This window comes from Nannospalax galili, unplaced genomic scaffold (genome assembly GCF_000622305.1).
Source record: "Nannospalax galili isolate Female #2095 unplaced genomic scaffold, S.galili_v1.0 scaffold246, whole genome shotgun sequence".
In the NCBI taxonomy this organism is placed as follows: Eukaryota; Metazoa; Chordata; class Mammalia; order Rodentia; family Spalacidae; genus Nannospalax; species Nannospalax galili.
This window is the reverse complement of record NW_008356327.1, coordinates 1,525,726-1,544,230: the sequence shown is the minus strand read 5'-3', so window position 1 is coordinate 1,544,230 and position 18,505 is coordinate 1,525,726. Positions and strand designations below refer to the sequence as shown.

The 18,505-nt window shown below is 37.6% G+C and overlaps 2 protein-coding genes across 5 annotated transcripts in view; one reads left to right on the top strand and one right to left on the bottom strand.

The window, feature by feature from the left end:
- Positions 1-13,495, top strand: part of Bora (BORA aurora kinase A activator) — a 50,603-nt gene extending 37,108 nt beyond the window's left edge. For all 3 annotated transcript variants that reach the window (XM_029556894.1, XM_029556892.1, XM_029556893.1), the window contains 2 exons: positions 8,100-8,231; positions 9,365-13,495. In XM_029556894.1, coding sequence (XP_029412754.1) covers positions 8,100-8,231; positions 9,365-9,460 — 228 coding nt within the window. In that variant the 3' untranslated portion in view covers positions 9,461-13,495. The remainder of the gene's footprint in view (positions 1-8,099; positions 8,232-9,364) is intronic.
- Dis3 (DIS3 homolog, exosome endoribonuclease and 3'-5' exoribonuclease) overlaps positions 12,644-18,505 on the bottom strand; it is a 25,051-nt gene continuing 19,189 nt past the window's right edge. For both annotated transcript variants that reach the window (XM_008854543.3, XM_008854542.2), the window contains exons 16-21: positions 17,278-17,434; positions 15,880-16,094; positions 15,434-15,602; positions 15,159-15,317; positions 14,376-14,498; positions 12,644-13,712 (exon numbers count right to left, since the gene is read on the bottom strand). In XM_008854543.3, the coding sequence (XP_008852765.1) occupies positions 13,629-13,712; positions 14,376-14,498; positions 15,159-15,317; positions 15,434-15,602; positions 15,880-16,094; positions 17,278-17,434 (907 nt within the window). In that variant the 3' untranslated portion in view covers positions 12,644-13,628. The remainder of the gene's footprint in view (positions 13,713-14,375; positions 14,499-15,158; positions 15,318-15,433; positions 15,603-15,879; positions 16,095-17,277; positions 17,435-18,505) is intronic.

Below are 18,505 nucleotides of genomic sequence, written 5' to 3'. Positions count from 1 at the left end.
TAGAGGAATTTAAAAATGTTTTTGTTGAAATCTACATTAATATCCTCTAGTCCAAAAGCCTGTTGAAGCTCTTGTCCCATAATTGTAATCATTCTGTTGTCATCAGTTTATGCTGCACTGTCTACCTGGGTGCTGCACTTCCCTTCCATGCTTGTCTCACCATTACAAATCTGTTCCTTATACATCGTGGATCTCAGTTTTATCCTCTGGGCTATATCATAATTCTTTCTTTTTGCAAATTTTTATCCTTTAGTAATGTTTGTGCATATTATTTTTCTACCATAGAGGTAGCTTTCAAGCATTCAGACACAAACATGTTTTCTCATAGCCTTTGACTTAGTTCATTGTGGATGGCTTGGCTCCCATGCCTGGTATACAGCTGTCCTCATCCTAGGAAATCCCTGAACCCCTCCTGGTTTCTGCAGTCCTCCTTTCCTGGTTTACTTCACATTTCACTGGAACACATTTTCTGGAGACTTTCTAGACTTTCTAAGAGTGTATTCTTTTTTTTTTAGAACTTCATACATGAGTATTCTATTTGCATTATTTCCATCCCCGCCCATGCTCCCTCCAACTCCTCCCATGTACTATTGTTGTTATACAGACATAACACTTATAGATACACATACGTATGTATGCACATATATAAGGCATTGAGTCATTTAGTGGTACTCATTGTGTACCTGTGTTTAGAACTGCCTACTTGGCATTAGATAACTTCTCAGGGAGCTAGTCCTTGGAGAAAACTGATTCTCCCTCACTCAGCATCTATTCATTGCTTGTTCTTCATCTTGAAGTGGGACCCCATGACATTCCCCTGATCCACCTTGGCATGTCAACTGGTTTTTTCATTGTGCAGATCTTGTTAGACCCCTATACTGTGGAGATTTCATTCGTATAGCTTCCCTTTCATGTCTGGCTCCTGCTGTCTTCCTACCCCCTCTTCTGCGATGTTCCCTGAGCCTTAGGTGTAGAGGTTAGGTCATATTGTGTTGGAGAGATGGTGCAACTGTTAAAGGCTCAGAGGCTCAGGATCACAACTAAAAAGTGTGTTCTTTAAAAAGAAATTGGGATGCAGACTCAATGGAGATGGAGGCCATCCTGGTCTACAGAGCAAGTTCCAAACCAGCTGGTGCTACAGGGAGACCCTATCTCAAAAAAGAAAGAAAGAGTGCCTGTCTAATGATGTGATCTGTTTTCTCATATTTGAGCTTAGAGATAATTATCTTTTTAGGACTTGAAGGCATTGTTGGTAAGAGATCTGAAACTTGTAATGCTCAATCTTCTGCAAATGATCTCTCTACCTCCTTTGGCTTGGTAGATAGGATGCTTTCTGGTACACATAGTTCTGAAATTTCACTGATGTTGTGTGAGCTTCTTGTCATCCACTGTCCTGGATACTCAGAATGCCTTTGTGGTCTGCAAATTTATTTGTCTTTATCTCTTATATCCTAAAAAATAATTTAGATTTCCTCTATTATTTTCATTTCTTTTTTAACTTACTGAAAAAGTTTATTCTTCAGTTAGCAACCTTAGAAAGCATAGCGATTCAGTAATATCTCGTGGGGGGGGGGATTAAGTCTAATTTTACTTTTTAATTCTGAATGGTTTCATAAAATGACAGTACAATTTAATTAGTCTTTAATTACATTTAAAAATTCAGCTGAGGAGCTGGGGAGATGGCTCAGCAGTTAAGAGCACTGATTGCTATTGCAGAGGACCTGGGTTCAATTCCCAGCACCCACATGGCAGCTACAAACCGTCCTTAACTTCAGTTCCAGGGGAATCCAACACCTTTTCTGACCTCCGAGGCATTGCATGACACAGGCGCACTCACATTCATGCATGCAATACACTCATACACGTAAAATGAAAATAATAAATTCAGCTGAAAAAAATTCAGCTGAATAATGTAGACTTAATCACATTAGTCATTTTAATTCATATTCAGTCCCTCAATTTTAGCTGAGAAATATTTCAGAACAGCTTTCTGAAGCACATATGAAAGACAGATAAATTTGATTTCATTTTTATGTTTATCTTAATGCATATATATTAAAAATTATTTTAAGCTCAGAATATAACAGAATATTATTTTAGTTCTTTGCATCATTATGTGCCATTATAACACAAATTATACAAAGATCTTGATAATGGTACAGTTCATGATTTTCTTAAAACCAGATACAATAGGATTTATGGAACACACATATAATAATGTCTGTACTATATGTGTTAATTTTATGTAGACATCCTCAGCCTATGAGCAAAATAGTCACTTGAAATTATAATTTAATTTAGTAATTTTGGTATTTCATTGGTAAAATTATTGTACCATAGAATTAATGATACCCTAGTTTGTTATTATTAGGTGTAAGTTATTATTAGGTAAAATGTTTTAAAAATTATTTTTTAAATTTTTAATTGAATTTTTGCGTATTTCATACATCTTGATCATATTTAGCCACCCTCCCCTATCTTCAACCCCCTCTGTTGCCCCTCCCCCCTCCTGCTGGATTTCATGCATTCTGTCATTCTATCGGAATTTCGGCCTATCAAGTTTGTGTTCCCAGATGTCCCTCAGTGTGACTTCATCCACTGGAGCCTAGATGTGTCATTCCTTAAAGAAGACCAACTCTCCCTCACCCAGTAGTGATCAGTTGCCAATAGTTCCTCAGCTAAGATTGGGGATTCTTAACCATTTCCCCACTTCTCTACTGGGTTTTTGTCTGGCTTGAGTTTGCATGGGTCTTGTACATGCTGTCACTATTGCTGCAAGTTCCCAGCCATCTGGAAAACTCTTACCTTATGGTCATCTGCCACCTCTGGCTCTAACAGTCCTTCCACCCCCTCTTTGGCAGGGGTCCCTGAGCCCCAGATGGCAGAGGTTTAATATAGGAATCTTTTCCAGGGGCTTGCACACTGCAGTCTCTTACTCTCAACATTTTGGCCAGTTGTCGCTTCCTGGGTTAATCACCGTTTGTTACCTGAGGAAGTGTCACTGGTGAGAGTTGAGAGATGGATTAATATTCTCTCTGCTCCCTGTTCTGCTCTGTTTCCTGAGCTTTAGGTATAGAGGTTGCATTGTAGATGCGTCACTTAGGGCTGAGCATCTCACAGACACTTATTCTCTGTGTTTGACCCATTATGGAACTCTGTACTAGTCTCTATTAGGCTAGTTTTTGGGTCTCAGGCAGGAGGAACAGGATAGGGCATAGGTCCAAAACAGTGTGAAGAGGATCTAACAAGGTAAGCAGAGGAGAAATGATGTTTTTTATTTTAACTCATTTAAAGAGTTAAAGCAAGCCAGAACCACGTCACTATTGACCACAGCATAATCTCTGTGTCTGGGCCCCTGTCACATTGACTAGAAACTGGCTTTATTTTATTCAAGTGCCTAGTTCCAGGACCTTCAAGGCTTCCTCATATTTGCACATCCCTCTCTCCTGCAGCTGGCAGTGCCACTAAGCCTTGAACTGAAACATCGACTTGATCTGGGCCTTGCACCAGTAGGAGCCATAAACCATGACCTGGGTGAGGTCTGCAGATTGCAGGGCCTTCAGCTGGCGCATGGCCTTGTCCACTTGCTTGATATAAGGGATTGAGATCCATGTGCCCAATGAGTCCTCCACAAACTGTATTTGGGACACGTCTAGATCTCTCAGGTCTTCAGAAATTTTCACCCATGGTGGGGTGTCTTTATGTTTTGGAAACATTCTCATCTTGAGTCTCTCAGAACCAACCACTTTCCATCTACTATTAGGTTTAGCCATTCATTTCCACTTTTTCTGCAACTTTTTTTTTAACTGCATTATTGTGTTACTTCCTTTGTTCTAATTTTTTGCATCTTTAATTTCTTATTTATTTTAGAATCTATAATATGACTAGCAAGCATTTCCTTTACTCCTCTTAATTTTGTTTCCTCATATTTTCTTTGCTTCAGTTCCACTAACTTCGCAAAGGTTTTTTTTGTTGTTGTTAATTTTATGTATATGAGTATTATGTCTGCAAGAAGTGTACCCATATCATGCAGTGCCCACAGAGGTCAAAAGAGGGCATTGGATCCCCTGGAACAAGAGTTAAGGACAGTTGTTAGCTGTCGTGTTGGTGCTGGGATTCGAACCCAGGTTTTCTGCAAGAGCAGTCAAGTGTTCCTAACCACTGTGCCATCTCTTCAGCCCCCTCCTCTCAAAGTTTTAATCAACCATGTCACCTTTTTTGTGAGTCTTTGCACATGATAATTTTCTTCTGCCTTATTTAACTAAGTTAATGCCTTCTTGTTTTTTCAGTTTATAACTTACTGGTCACATCCTCAAAGGAGCTTTACCTGATTATAGTGTCCAGGCCAGAGCTCATTTTGCATTCTTCCCAATTAGATAATCCAGCAATTTTCTTTTTCTTTTCTTTCTTTTTTTTTTTGCAGTACTGGGGATTGAATCCAGCCTGTTATATGGTAGGCAAGTGCTTTACCACTGAACTACTCCTCTAGCTCAAATGCATTGGTTTTTACATTTTATATATAATCATACCATGTCCTAATCATATATTTTTATCTTCAGTGCCTACATGAAAAAAATATGCACATAGTAGCTCCTCATTAAATATTTATGTGATGAAAGCAAAATGAATATATAAACAAGTTCAAGCAAAGGGACTATTCAAAGCGAGAAAAACAGTGGGCTAAGATTTGGATTCCTGAGGAAAAGTTAAGGGGTTGGGTGAAGGAAATCAAGACCTTGAAGGAGACATAATTACTAGCCAGAAGGATACTAGGAAAGCCTTAGGCATGGAGCATTTTTATTCATTTTTGAGACAGAGTCTCCATGTAGCCCAAACTGGACTGCAACTTATTGTATATACAGGTTGGCCTCTATCTCACAGAGATAGACCTGCCTCTGTTTCTCAAATTCTGGGATTAAATGGTGCACCACCACACCCTTTGTAATATTTTATGCAGTCTGTGCTCTTAGCCACTGAGTCATCTCTCCAGCCCCAGCATGGAGCATCTTAAACAGGAAAGAGCAGTACTGTCAAGAGTATTGCTTTTCTTTAAGAAGTTCTGGGAGATGGATTCCAGGACTATGCCCATTCCAGACACTCTGTTATAGGCCTCTAGCTATCATTTCTTTACCTTTGCAATTAAGCTGCTTCATTGTGCTATTTACATACATGGTTCTTTAATTCATTTTTTACCTTCTCACCTTGAACCTGTACAATTACAAATTGCTTCTATCATTACCCAATAGGCCAGATTTCAAAAAATGCCATCATAAATTTTAGCTCTTGGCACTCATAGAAAACTCATGCTTTCTTAAAGACAGTGGCATCTATGTGTAGAAAAATGAAGTTATGGGGTGTAGAGATGGCTCAAAGGTTAAGAACACTGGTTGGTCTTGCAGAGGACCCAGGTTCAGTTGCCCCACCCATGTGGTGACTAACAACCATCAGTATCTGCAGTTCCAGTGGATCCGATGCCCTCTGCTGACACTGCATGCATGGGCATGCATGTGTGCACTTACATAAGAGCAGGCAAAGCATTCATACACATAAGACAAAAATAATTTGTAACAATGTAGGATAAGTAACTACAGACACATTTAAAAGCAGTTATAAGAATGTGCACTTGCCAGGCGTGGTAGCCCACACCTTTATTCCCAGCACTTGGGAGGCAGAGGTAGGCAGATCTGAGTTTGAGGCCAGCCTGGTCTACATAGTGGGTCCCAGGGAGACCCTGTCTGAAAAAGACCAAAAAAAAAAAGTGCACTCTAGCTTCAATTTGTGTTTTATTTCTAGACTTTGGAATTGTAAGGCAGGATCTACTTGACAGTGATGAATAGCGCATTACAGTTTTGAGTTGTTTTTTTTTTTTTTAAGCATTTCATCTTTCACTACAAAATGATTCTGATACCCTCAGTGCCTATGGATTTGTGTTTCTGCCTGGTGCATAGAAGGCACTGACATTGGTAGTGGTCTAGAGTGAGACAGTGGGGCCAGCCACCATCTGAATGGACTCCTATTGCTTTTCCTTTTTCTGTAGAGTAGGACAGGCTCCCTGTGCCTTACTCTCCTGTACTATTGGACAAGTGTTGCCTTGATACAGTCAGTTATGCATTAATATTGAGTTAGGAGCCAGTTACTTGGTGGTGATGAATATCAGAAGGAAGAGTAGTTGGCAGATTCTCTGTAGGCAATGTGATATTTACATTTTTGATCAATTTTCCTTTGGTGGGTAGCAGAACTAGGGGTTTCCCTTGAGATGTGGTGTTAGATTTTATATTTCACAAAGCTTTGCTTTAATGAAACATGACTCTCGGTAGCAAGCCAATAGGTATACAAACATGAAAACTAGGAATTTCTTTTTAGGATTACAAATAACCGAATGTACTTTATAGGCTATTCTAAATGTTCATGAAGGGAACAAAAGTACAGACTTCTGCCCCTAATTTACATGGAAGGGTTAAGTGCTAGGTCATTCCTTTGCGTGTGGGGAAGTGGTTTTGTTTGGTGCTCAGATTTATGTAAGTAAATGGTCTCTTGTAAAGTGAAAAGAACATGAACTTTGGAGCCTCCAATCTTCATCCCCTCATTACTGCATGGCACTGTGACTTAACCTTTCTGAGCCTTAGCTTTCTCATCTGTGTCTGCATCTTAGCTCTCTCATCTATAAAGTAACAGAGATGTTGAAGGATAAAGTAAAAACAGCATTACAATGCAGTCTAGGACCTGTTCGTTTAGTGCTTTTACAGTACAGTAGACCCTCTATTGCAGTTTTACTTTTCGTGGTTTCAGTCACCTGGAGTCCAAAATTGTTAAATGAAAAATTTAAGAAATAAATGATTTGTTTTAAAATGCATGCTATTTAGAATAGCATAAGATCTTGAAGTGTCCCTCACCAGCCTGCTCAGTTATCAGATTGACTGCCAAGCTAACCAGTGCTTGTAGTCAAAGAGCACTGTGGTTTTTGTTTTGTTTTGTTTTTAAACTTAGTAATGACTCCAAAGCACAAAATTAGTGATTCTGGCAATTTGGATATTTCAAAGAAGAGCCATAAAGTTCTTCCTTCAAGTGAAAATGGAGAAGTACAGTAAGGCATTTTCAGAGATCACATTCACAAAACTTAAAATTTTTTTTTTCTATTTTATGTGTATGAGTGTATTGCCTGAATGTAGGTAAGTGCACCCACATCGTGCAGTGTCCGCAGAGGTCAGAAGAGGGCATCAGATTCACTGGAACTGGCGTTATGGACAGTTAGCTGCAATATGGGTGCTGAGAGTCAAAACCATGTCTTCCACAAGAACCACCAGTGCTCTTAACTGCTGAGCCATCTCTCCAGCCCCCTCACATAATTTTTATAAACATAAATTTAAGTTGAGCATGGTGACCCATTATTGTATCCCCAGCACTCTGAAGGCTGATGCAAAATTCTGAGTTTGAGGTCAAACTGTACTAGAGACAGTCAAAAAAAAAAAACCCCACCAAAACAAATACATTATAGTTGTCCTTATTGTTGAACCCTTACTGTGTCTAATTATAAACTAAGTCTTATCACAGGTAAATCTATGTAGGAAAAACATAAGGTTTAGTATTCTCTGTAGATTCAGGCATCTCTTGGAGGGTCTTGGGAAGGTATCTGCCATGAGAGGAATATTTACCAAATTAAAATTTGTGTACATCTCTTGTTAGAGGCAAAACAGTGTTTTAAAATGCAACAATTTTTATTTCCTCTGTAGCCTTATTATGAAAAATTGGGTATGAGCATTATGTAGCCTACTTTTTAAACAATATAGGTTATCTTTGAATACTCCTAAAGGTGGCATGTCTTTTAGAGAAGTTTTATTTAGCTTTACAAGCAGGGCAGGCCACTTAGATAAGGTTGGAAGATGAGTTGGTAGGTGAAACTGATTGTAATCTTTACTTTCATTTATTGCATATGATCTCAGAATATTCACTAGGATCATTATTACACTGTATTGTTCAAGCATACTGAATTATACTATATACTCACTTAGCCTTTACATTTCTTACAATATTTTATGTAAATTAGAATTTGAATCTGCAGTTTTATCCTTAGATGTTTTTTCTCTCCTCATTCCTGTCAGATGGACAGTGGCTACAATACACAGACATGTGGAAGCAATATCACTGATACTGTTGGAACTGAAAGCTATTGCAAAGAAAGTGATGCACAGTCCTTTGAAGTCGAAGTGAAACCTCAACTTTGTAATGCAAAGGTATGGAGAAAACTTGATGTGAGTGTACTGTCATATTAACTGTGACTCTTTTCAACCCATCTCTCCATTCTGTATAAAGTTGTCCTTATCTATGTCCTCTCTTGTCCTGTTATTTAAGTAGATTTTTTTAAATCCAAACACTCCAATTTTCTCACTGTCCCCCATGGGAGAGTGTGGGAGAAGTATTGGAGGAGGAGATCTAGCTGTACTACAGACAGCAAGTGAAGCCACATTCTTAAAGGGAAACAAACAAGAAAGGCAGAAACGTGCTTCTAAAGTTGACTTTGCTCTCTTTTAAATATTTTAGACATCTCAAAACTTAACTTTAAAAAGTTAAGCTAGGAAAATAGTACAAATGATTATACATCAAAATTAAGGCTGTGTGTGGTTTCATTTTATCATTTGTATACGTTTAGCGTGCACTCTGATATTCACCCATCCCCATTCAGTAAGGACTGGTTTCTTAAAATTCAAATTTTCATTGTTCTGAATAAGAAAACATGTAGCTATTTTAGCTATCACCAAGATTTGTACTAAGATAATATACTTATGATGTAGACATTTATTTAACCTTGATATAACTGTGTTTTCTTTTTGAAACCTTAGGCACTAGACAGGACAGTCTTTTATTATATACATGTATTTATATATTACATACAATATAGTTATATACATACATATTTATATATGTATTGTATATATTATGTATTTTATTTATACCAATTTATTGTTATACAGTATAAACAAATGTGCAACAAAGTATCTTTCTCCAAATAAAGTGTAAGAAATCTTATTCTCCTTTTTGATTTTGCCTGTATCAAAACAAAGCTAAGATTAATACTGTCAACAAAGATTTTGATAATCCAGTCCATTTCAGTTATCCCTCAAAGCCTAAGATAAGGATTCTTTTGAAACACACTGTTAAAGACAGTATCTTTTGGGCTAAGGTTACAGCTCAGTAGAGCACTTGCCTAGCATGTCCAAGGTCCTGGGTTCAATCTTCCAGCACTAGTCAAAAAACAAAAACCTCTTTACTATGCCTTTTTGCTCTGGAAATCTGTACTCTTGACTGGAAATCTTGCACTTTTGACTGGCCCTAAATTGAAAACAAGGTATTTTCTTCTTTTTAACAGCGAGAGCACAGTGCAGAGGTGTTGTATGAAAACTGCAAGCCCATCTCAGTGCGGCACTCCATAGAGTCTCTTCAAGACCAAAGAATGGCTCAATAGCCCCTTGTGGGTTTTATGTACATGATCAATGTGATGGTGACTGGGGGAAAAAGTGCTTCAAATGATATGCTTAGCTGCCTTCATGTGAAAAATCAAAGCCAGTGAAATAGATTAGTGACAGAAACAAGAAAGCTCCAAGTTTAAATACAAACTTATTTATTTTTTAATCAATAAATATTTTTATATTTACCTTGAGTGAAGTGTTTGACAAAAATATATATATATATATATATGACAGAGCTGATGGCTTTCTCCTGTCCTACAGGGTCAATGATCTATTTTGTTAAACTTTTTCATGATAGTATGGAACTTAACAGTTCTCAGAACATAAAAGAATGTGAAAACTGAAGGCACTATATAGTTTTATATGAAAACATGAACATACCATGAAAGTTTGAATATAAAAACTTGAAGTTAAATAAGTTCCCTTGAAATTTCATTTCTTTAGCTATTTCTGTGTGGAAATTGCTTAGTTACAGTGATAAGTGCTCTAATACTTAAAAGTGTAAATACTAAAAAGGTGATACTAAGTATCATCATACATCTTGACATCTGTAGGGTAAATGTGGGATACCAGATTTTATATACCATTATTCCTAGGGCAGGGCATCCCTTACAGTTCAAGTTTGGCTAAGGAGAGGAAGAGAATACAGGAGAATCAGAATGACAGTGGGATTCCTGTTGGGTTTAGAACCAGGAATAACACCTGGGCAAATATGTAAGTAAAATACTTTTTTAAAAAAACGTATTAGGCATATAAAACATGTTTGGAAATGTCTCTGGAGAATGTATTTTTGTATTTACTTAAGAACCAACTCACAGAAAACATCATGATTAGCCCTAGAAAATAAAGTTGTCATTTCCAACTTTATTGTGTACAGTACTCCATACTTTGTGTGCTTTTAACCTACACACAGAAGTCCATGTCTTCATTCGCCTTCTTCAACACACTATGAAACCACTGTGAAATGCACATTGAAAGTTGAGTGTTCTAGTTTGTTTTTTGTTGCTGTTATAAATCACTGACCAAAACCAACTTGGGAGGAAAGGGTTTATCTGGTTTATGGTTACAGTACCATCAAGAGAAGCCAAGGCAGGAGCCTAGAGGAAGAAACTGTACTTGTTTGCTTTCCCTGTCCTGGCTTGCTCAGTTACCTTTCTTATACCTGGCCACGGATGGCACCATCCACTGAGCTGAGGCCTCCTATATTAATTAGTAATCAAGAAACTGCCTCATAGTCTGATATAGGAAATTCCTCAACTGAGGTTCTCTCTCCCTACTTCTGTCAAGTTGACAACTAAAATGAGACAAGTGGTCAACTGAAATCTATCTAAAAGCAATTGTAATCCATGAGTTTAGTCCTTAGAACAGAAGCTTCTCTGGCTAGCAGCTTTTAATAAAAGACCAAAGTAGTAACCATAACTGAGATTCAAATAACCTATTTGAGCTGAGTCCTTTTTTAATGGAGACAACAGTCCCAATAGCTGGTTTTTTTTGAAACAGTGTAGCCTAACTTGGCCTTGAGCTTGCAGCTTCTGGAGTGTCAGGATTATAGGTGCGCATTGCCTTGCCGCTATTTCGTTTTATGAGCAATCCACTCATCCTTAGTCTCCGTGGGGGACTGCTTGTAGGACTTCCCACAGATAGAAAAACGGATATTCCTTAAATGATACAGTCTTTGCATGTAAGCAATGCACATATTCCTATATACTCCAGATCCTCTATCGATTACTTTTAATACCTAATACCACATATTAAATACAGCGCAAATAGTAGTTGTACCATATTATTTGTGGACTAAGGACAATGACAAAGTCTAAAGATGTTCAAGGTTTATATGCAGTTTTTTCAAGTATTTTCAATTTGCAAATGCAGAGCTTGGAAACTGAGACTGACCATGTTTTATCTGATTAGCTTCAGAACTGGCACTAGAAAAAAAAGAAGCCCCAAAAGGAGGCCTTGAGTGAAATAGATTTCTGATCATATTTACTCAATTAAGACTGCATTAACTAGGCCTTCCACAAAATCACTCCAGACAACTGGAAAGAAACAGATATGGGGCTGGGAAGATGGCTTGGTGGGCAAAGTATTTGCTATACAAGCAGGAAGACCAGGGTTTGGATCCCTAGGACCCATGTAAAAACCAACTGTGGCTAGGTTTGGTGGCCTACATCTTTAATCCCAGTTCTTGGGAGACAGAGGCAGAGGCAGACAGATCTGAGGCAGCCTGGTCTACATAGAGAGTTCAGGCCAGATGGGGCTATGGGAAACCCTGTCTGAAAAACAAGAACCAAATATAAAGCCATGAATGGCAGTATATGACCTTAACTCCAGCAATAAGGGCAAAGACAAGACAGCCCAGGGGCTAGCCAGTCTAGCTGAAAATGACAAACTCCAGAATGACCCTATTTCAGAAAATTAATGTGGCAAAGCAACTGAGGAAGACATCCATCATCAACCTCTGGCCTCAACAAGTGCCAGAACAGATAACTGCACCCACTTGCACAGGTAACAGTCTTCGCCTCCTTTACCAAGAAGTACCCCATTTTCCTCCCTCTACTTCAGGTAAATTATGGCAGTTTTTATTTCATATCGCTTATAGTACTGAGATCAAACCCAGGGCCTTGTACATGCCAAGCAATCATTTTCCCAACAGCAAAAAAATTTCTCTTGGTTGGTGTATAAAACTCAGGAGTAATTATTTTTAACACACAAAATTGTAGGAAGCTTGTTTCTTTAGAGAAATATTTTTCAGAATACAACCAAGCTTGTTAAGACAGTGTATGTTTGGCATCTTATGAACTAAAATTTCAGAACTGTGCTATAGTTACAGCTAACAGTCAAAACGCTCTGGCCTTTTATAGAAAAGGTTTGCTGATCCCTGTTCTATTGGTAGTCACTGATCCATTTGTTTAGACCAGAGTCTAAGGCTGTCTCCAACTGATAAAGTTCAATTACTGAATGCCTACATGATTGTAAATACTGTAGTTATGTCCATTAATATATGCTGACTTGCCAGTGCCTTTCTACTGTACTGCAGACTCCATGAAGGCAGAAAAGGTCCACTTGACTGGTATACAAGTACTTTAGAAACAGAGTAAGCAAAGTTAAAATGTTAAAATACTTTTGAATACACCAACATAATCATTGAGATTAGCAAGACAAATCATCAATCTGGCATATCGAATGAGATAGTTTGTTCTTTTTAATGTCTTTAATATACTCCCCCTTCTATATAATCAGGTATAACTGAAATTTAAGTCTTTTTTTTTTTAATTTTTATTTTGCGTATGAACGTTTGGCTTGCATGTATATAAGTACACCACATGCATGCAATGCCTGCAGAAGCCGTAAGAGGGCATTGGATCCTCTAGAACTGGAATTAGGGGCTGTCATTAGCCATCATGTGGGTGCTGGGAACTAAACCTGGGTCCTCTGTAATAGCAGTCAGTGCTCTTAACTGCTGAGTCATCTCTCTATCTAGTCTCCCATCATCTCTTTTTTTATATATAACCAGTTGTAGAACTTAAAGTACCACCTCTATTCTGCTGAGCTCTAATGCCTTATTTTGGGGAGATACTGGAGCTGAAGATTAAGGACTAATAAATAACAAAAAATAACTATTTTCCCAGTCAGGTCACAATACCCCGTTTCTGGTTTTCCTGTAAGTTCCAAACATTCACAGCTGTCTGAGGACCACTAGTAGAATATAGAAGGCTTTTCAATGCATATAGGAACACAATGTCGTAAGTAGGCAAATTAAAGTGGCAAAGAGGATTATATGCCCAAGGCGGTTTAAGATTTACAAAGAGTAATTCTTCACTTCTAAAAATGTTCTTTTTTCCTCAGAAAATGATAGTTTCTTTCCTACATTACTTACAAAATTAATCTGCTCTTTAATGAGCAGATGAATGCTCCATCTAAATGATTTTTATAGATCCCTGAAGTTGCTATCCTTTCACTAAGTGATGGATAGTCAACTGAATTTTTTGCATAATTTTTTCATAACCACGTAAGACAGATCCAGTCAACAATTCAATAAAAATGCAAATTTACAATTATTTAAAAATGTACTCAAAATTAACTATCACACACATAAAAGTATGCTTTTTAAAAATTCTTTTTTTTAAGGAAATCAGTCTCTTCGAAGTTTTCTGTTGAATGTAGCTACTTTTCAAGTTTCCTCTTCTTTCCCCCTGGTCCATTAAGGTCCACGTTTGAAGTATCAGTAGGCATGTTAATTCCTGGTATCTAAAGTAGTATAAACAGGTAAAAACAAAGTGATCAGAAACATCAAATAAGAGAGGACTCTCACCCTCATCTTCTCTTTTTGGTACCATCACTTTCAACTTGAAACAGATGGACCAGTAGAGGAATGTAGCTTATATCTATATGCTACAAACACAGTCTCAGTTACTGAGAAGCTTTTCACAGGGTAGAGTGTACAATCATGCAACCTCAGCAAGTGGAGACAGAGGAGGCTTGCCGCACATTCTAGGCCAGCCTGGTCTATACAGCAAGACAATAAGAAGCTTCTCATTTGGGCACTGTGATAACCATTCTTGATGTCCATTTTACCTAGTAAATTTAGACTGTGACAGCTAGCAATAATCAAAGACCAAAAAGTCTTTTTAAGAATCAGTATCTTAGGTGAAGCACCCACACTTAGTTTGCTTATTATAAAACTAAAGGACCAGGCAAGAGAACTGTAAGATCTTCATTATCGGCCCCAGGGAATCTTAAGAATTTGATGTCTGGGATCCTCAGGAAATCAATGAGAAAATGGGGTTTACTATGCAAATATTAGAAAGAAGTCTTAGGATTGTGACATTTAAACAGAAATAACTAGATCCCTCTCACAAAGTATGTGCTGTTTTTCCATCATCCTCATACAAAATTTGAGATTGGTCTCACCTGTGGTTCTATGAGGGCCATGCGGATTTTCTGATGTTGAAGATTAGATGAATCTAATGTAATCTTCACTTTAACTTTATCAAACACATGGAACACTGTACCTTCTATTCTGAGTGAAGGTGTCTTGAAAAAAAAAAAGTTTTATCACATTTATTTCTTACACTTGAACCTCTTCCAATTCTTTCTTGTATACATAGTAATTTGAAAGTTTAAATTTAAACTGATTCCAATATTAATAAACATCTAGGTGTTTAGTATTTTTTAAAAGCCCACTAGCCTAACAGTCTCAAATATGACCTATTTTATATTCAGACTTCATCTTCTCATTAAGGCAGTCCACATATCCTTTCATTCTTAAGACTGTACTCTCACCCACTAATTAGCAAGTTGCTGACTGTAGCAGAGGAATATGAGACACTATTTAGAAATACTCTTAAGAGGCATAATTCTTTAAGTTTAAGAAAACAGTATATAAGAGACTACAAGTAAAAACTTTAGAGAAGATCCCCCTCCCCTGAGCTATAAGCAATCATTCATTCATTTATCTGTTTAAATTTATATGTTATAAAAGGAAGAAAGGCATTTGCATGAAAGAAAATACAAAGGGAGATTTTTAAGTAAAACTAGTTGATTAAATGTGGATTTTCTGGAATGCACTTTGACATTTAGGGAAAATATGTAGGATGCAGAGAACAGTTTTAACAATTTATAGCTACCATTTGTAAACTGTCACAGAAAGCATGCCTCTCTCCCCTAAGAAACCCAAGACCAGAAATACTGTACCTCATCATCATAAATAAGCTGTGGCTTTGGCTTGTCTTTTTCTTCAAAAAAAACTGTACCTTCTAAGCCATACTTTGGAATTAACACCACAACTGCATTCTTCTTTACAAACAGAATGTAGGCTTCTTCGCTTACTATTCCTTTGCTTTTGAAAAATAACTGAAAGTAATAAACAAGCTTATTTAAGTGGTATTCTGAAATTCACAAAAATAACACTGAAATTAAGTACCAAGCAGAATTTCTTACTCTTAGCATTATAGGCAGAAAACAGATACCTGAGTATGAAAGGCTACAGATGCACGTTGGGCATACTGAGCCATTTTGTGCCGGAAATTGAGATTTTTACATATATCTGCAAGCTTGTGCTTGTCTGTCAAATCTGGATAAGTACAGTCGGCTCCAATAGCCACAGCCAATAGTCGATGAACAATTATGTCTGCATACCTATGTAGATAAAGGAGAAGTAAGACCTATGGCAAGTTAAATTCTTTTAATTATTATTTTTTTTACTTTCAGCTGGGTGTGGTGGTACACGCCTTGCCTTTAGTCTCAGCACTCCAGGAGGCAGAGGCAAGCAGATCTCTGTGAGTTCAAGGCCAGCCTGGTCTACATAATGAGTTCCAGGTCAGCTGGGGCTAATAGGGAGACACTGTCTCAAAAAGACCAAAAAAAAAAAGAACTATTTTCTATCTCCTTTAATTTTTTATGGCAAAAAAATTACCTTCTGATAGGAGAAGTGAAATGTGTGTATATTGGGGATGCTAAGCCATAGTGATGAAAGTCATTATCCATTCCAGAACAGAAGTAGACAGCTTGCATCATACAACGAGTGGCCAAGATTCTTAAGAGAGTATTCAGATACGGGAAAGCAGGAGATTCAGCCCGGTCCAAAGAATCAGCCAAAGATTTAGCTGTATCAGTTTTAATTTCCAAATTCTGTGAATAAAAGGGAGGGGGAGAGGTACCACATGAAATATTTCAAAATCAGTAGTACCATCTCTTTAAAATCTAAGTAGATTAAATAATTATACTGTTGGTGGTAGATCTGAGATTTTATCCTTTAGCTAGGACTAAAAATAACTTTTAAATGATTAATGCTTGATTGTACAATATGAAGCTTAAAAACCAATGAATGTAAAGTAGAGAAGTATGAAGACTAAAGAAGTGCCAAGGGGCAGAAGGACAGTGGCAGCGGCAGTGCCCTTTTGCACAGTCCAGTTTATGCTAGCTAATCTCTGTGGAGTGGGGGAGAGGGGTAAGTGAAGAAAATAAAGCAGATTTGGGTAGTTTTCAGCCTGTCTAAACTGTTCTGGGCAGATATATCCCTTCCATTCAAAATCAGAAGTAAAGGCAAGGTGGTCTCTAAAGTTTAGTGTAAACAATGTTCTGATGCATCAAATATAGCTGCTTTATTCATAGTGAGACAAACACTTAAATTCTTTCTTTAGGCATGTCTTGTTTAAGAAACCAGACAGCCAGGGGCTGGAGAAATGACTCAGTAATTAAGAGCACTGGCCCTCATGTAGGTAAGTGCACCTGTGTCATGCACTACAAAAAAGAGCACTGGCCCTCTTGCAGAGAACCTGAGCTGGTTCCCAGCAACAATATGGTGGCTCACAATCACCTCTAACACCAGTTCTAAGGGATCTGATGTTTCTGGCCTCCAGGAGCATTGCATGCCTGGGTGTACTTTCATAGGTGAAGGCAAAACACTCATACACATAAAATTTAAGAAAAAGCAAGAAGACAACCAGAGAAAATCCTCTAGCACACAGTAACTCTTGGAATTATTTATAAATCTCTATAAAGTTATGCATTTCACAGAAGCCATATATAAAAGATAGAGATATGAAAAACATTATCATTAGTAAACTATAAAAAACTTAGAACACATGGTGTTAGGACTCGGTGCTCCTTGAAGGCCATAAAAGATTTTAAGTAAGCAGTTGGTGTCAATGTAGGAAGAGATGATCATCCCCAAAAGAAACTGCTTCTGCAAAAAGAACTACTAGTATATTTTTACATCAAGAAACTTACAAAAATGTGAATATAAATTCTTTAGTATAATAGACAGATTGAAATGCAAATATAGGTAGTTTTCAAAATGGTAAGCCTTTACCTTGGATTTAGCTGCCTTAACAAGAATTTCATAATTTGATGGTGGTGGAGCTGGATGTTTTCGAAGCAGGGCATGTTCAGAAAATTCTTCATGAATTTTTTTTGCAACAGAAATATTAGCAAGTAGCATAAATTCTTCCACCATGGAATTTGTTTCTCTGCCAATAGGAAAAGCATTAAATAAGGAAAGAGATGCAGAGATTTCCATTCATCACTTTTACAAACAAACTTCTCTATCAATAAAAACGGAAGCACAATGTCTATTTTTGGATAATTTATGGCTTTTTCACTTCTCAACTACTATACTAACAATCTCTTGTTATGTGTCTCCTGGGTAAATCTTGTATGCTAGAAACTTTTGAAATTGCACTCAAGGAAAGAATGGAAGCTTTACTAAGTTTTAAAACATAAAAAACATAAGCCTGGTGTGGTGGCACAAGCCTTTAATACCACCAGTTCGGAGACAAGTACAGATGGATCTCTGTGAGATTGAGGCCAGTCTGTTCTACAAGTTCCAGGTCAGCTGGGGCTACAGGAAAACCTGCCTCAAAAAAGACCAAAACATAGAAATAGAAATCAACATTTTTACCTCCTCATATTGGATCCAAAAAGATTGTCTTCACTACAGAGCTATGAAAATAAAGGTTAGTAAGATAAGTTAAAAGCTACTTAGCGGAGCTGGAGAGATGGCTCAGTGGTTAAGGGCACTGGTTGCTCTTGCAGAGGACCTGGTTTCAGTTCCCAGCACCCACATGGAGGCTAACAAACATCCGTAACTCTGGTTCCAGGGGATCAGATACCTCTTCTGACCTCTACGGGCATTGTACAACACAGGTGTACTTACCTACATGCAGGCAATACACTCATATACATAAAAATAATAAAATATTTTAATTTTATTTATTATTTTTATTTTATGTGTATGCATGTACTGCCTGCATGTAGGTAAGTGCACCTATGTCGTGCATTTCCCGTGGAAGACAGAAAAGGGTGTCTGATCCCCTGGAACACTGGAGTTATGGAGGGTTGTTAGCTGCCATGTGGGTGCTGGGATTCGAACCCAGGTCTTCTGCAAGAATAGTCAGTGTTCTTAACTGCTGAGACATCTCTCCAGCCCCAAATAAAATATTTTTAAAAGCTATTTAGGTTACAGAATCTTAGCTAAAACCCAAAAATGTTCACCAATAAATCACTAATATGCCATATTTACAGTACAGACACACATCTGT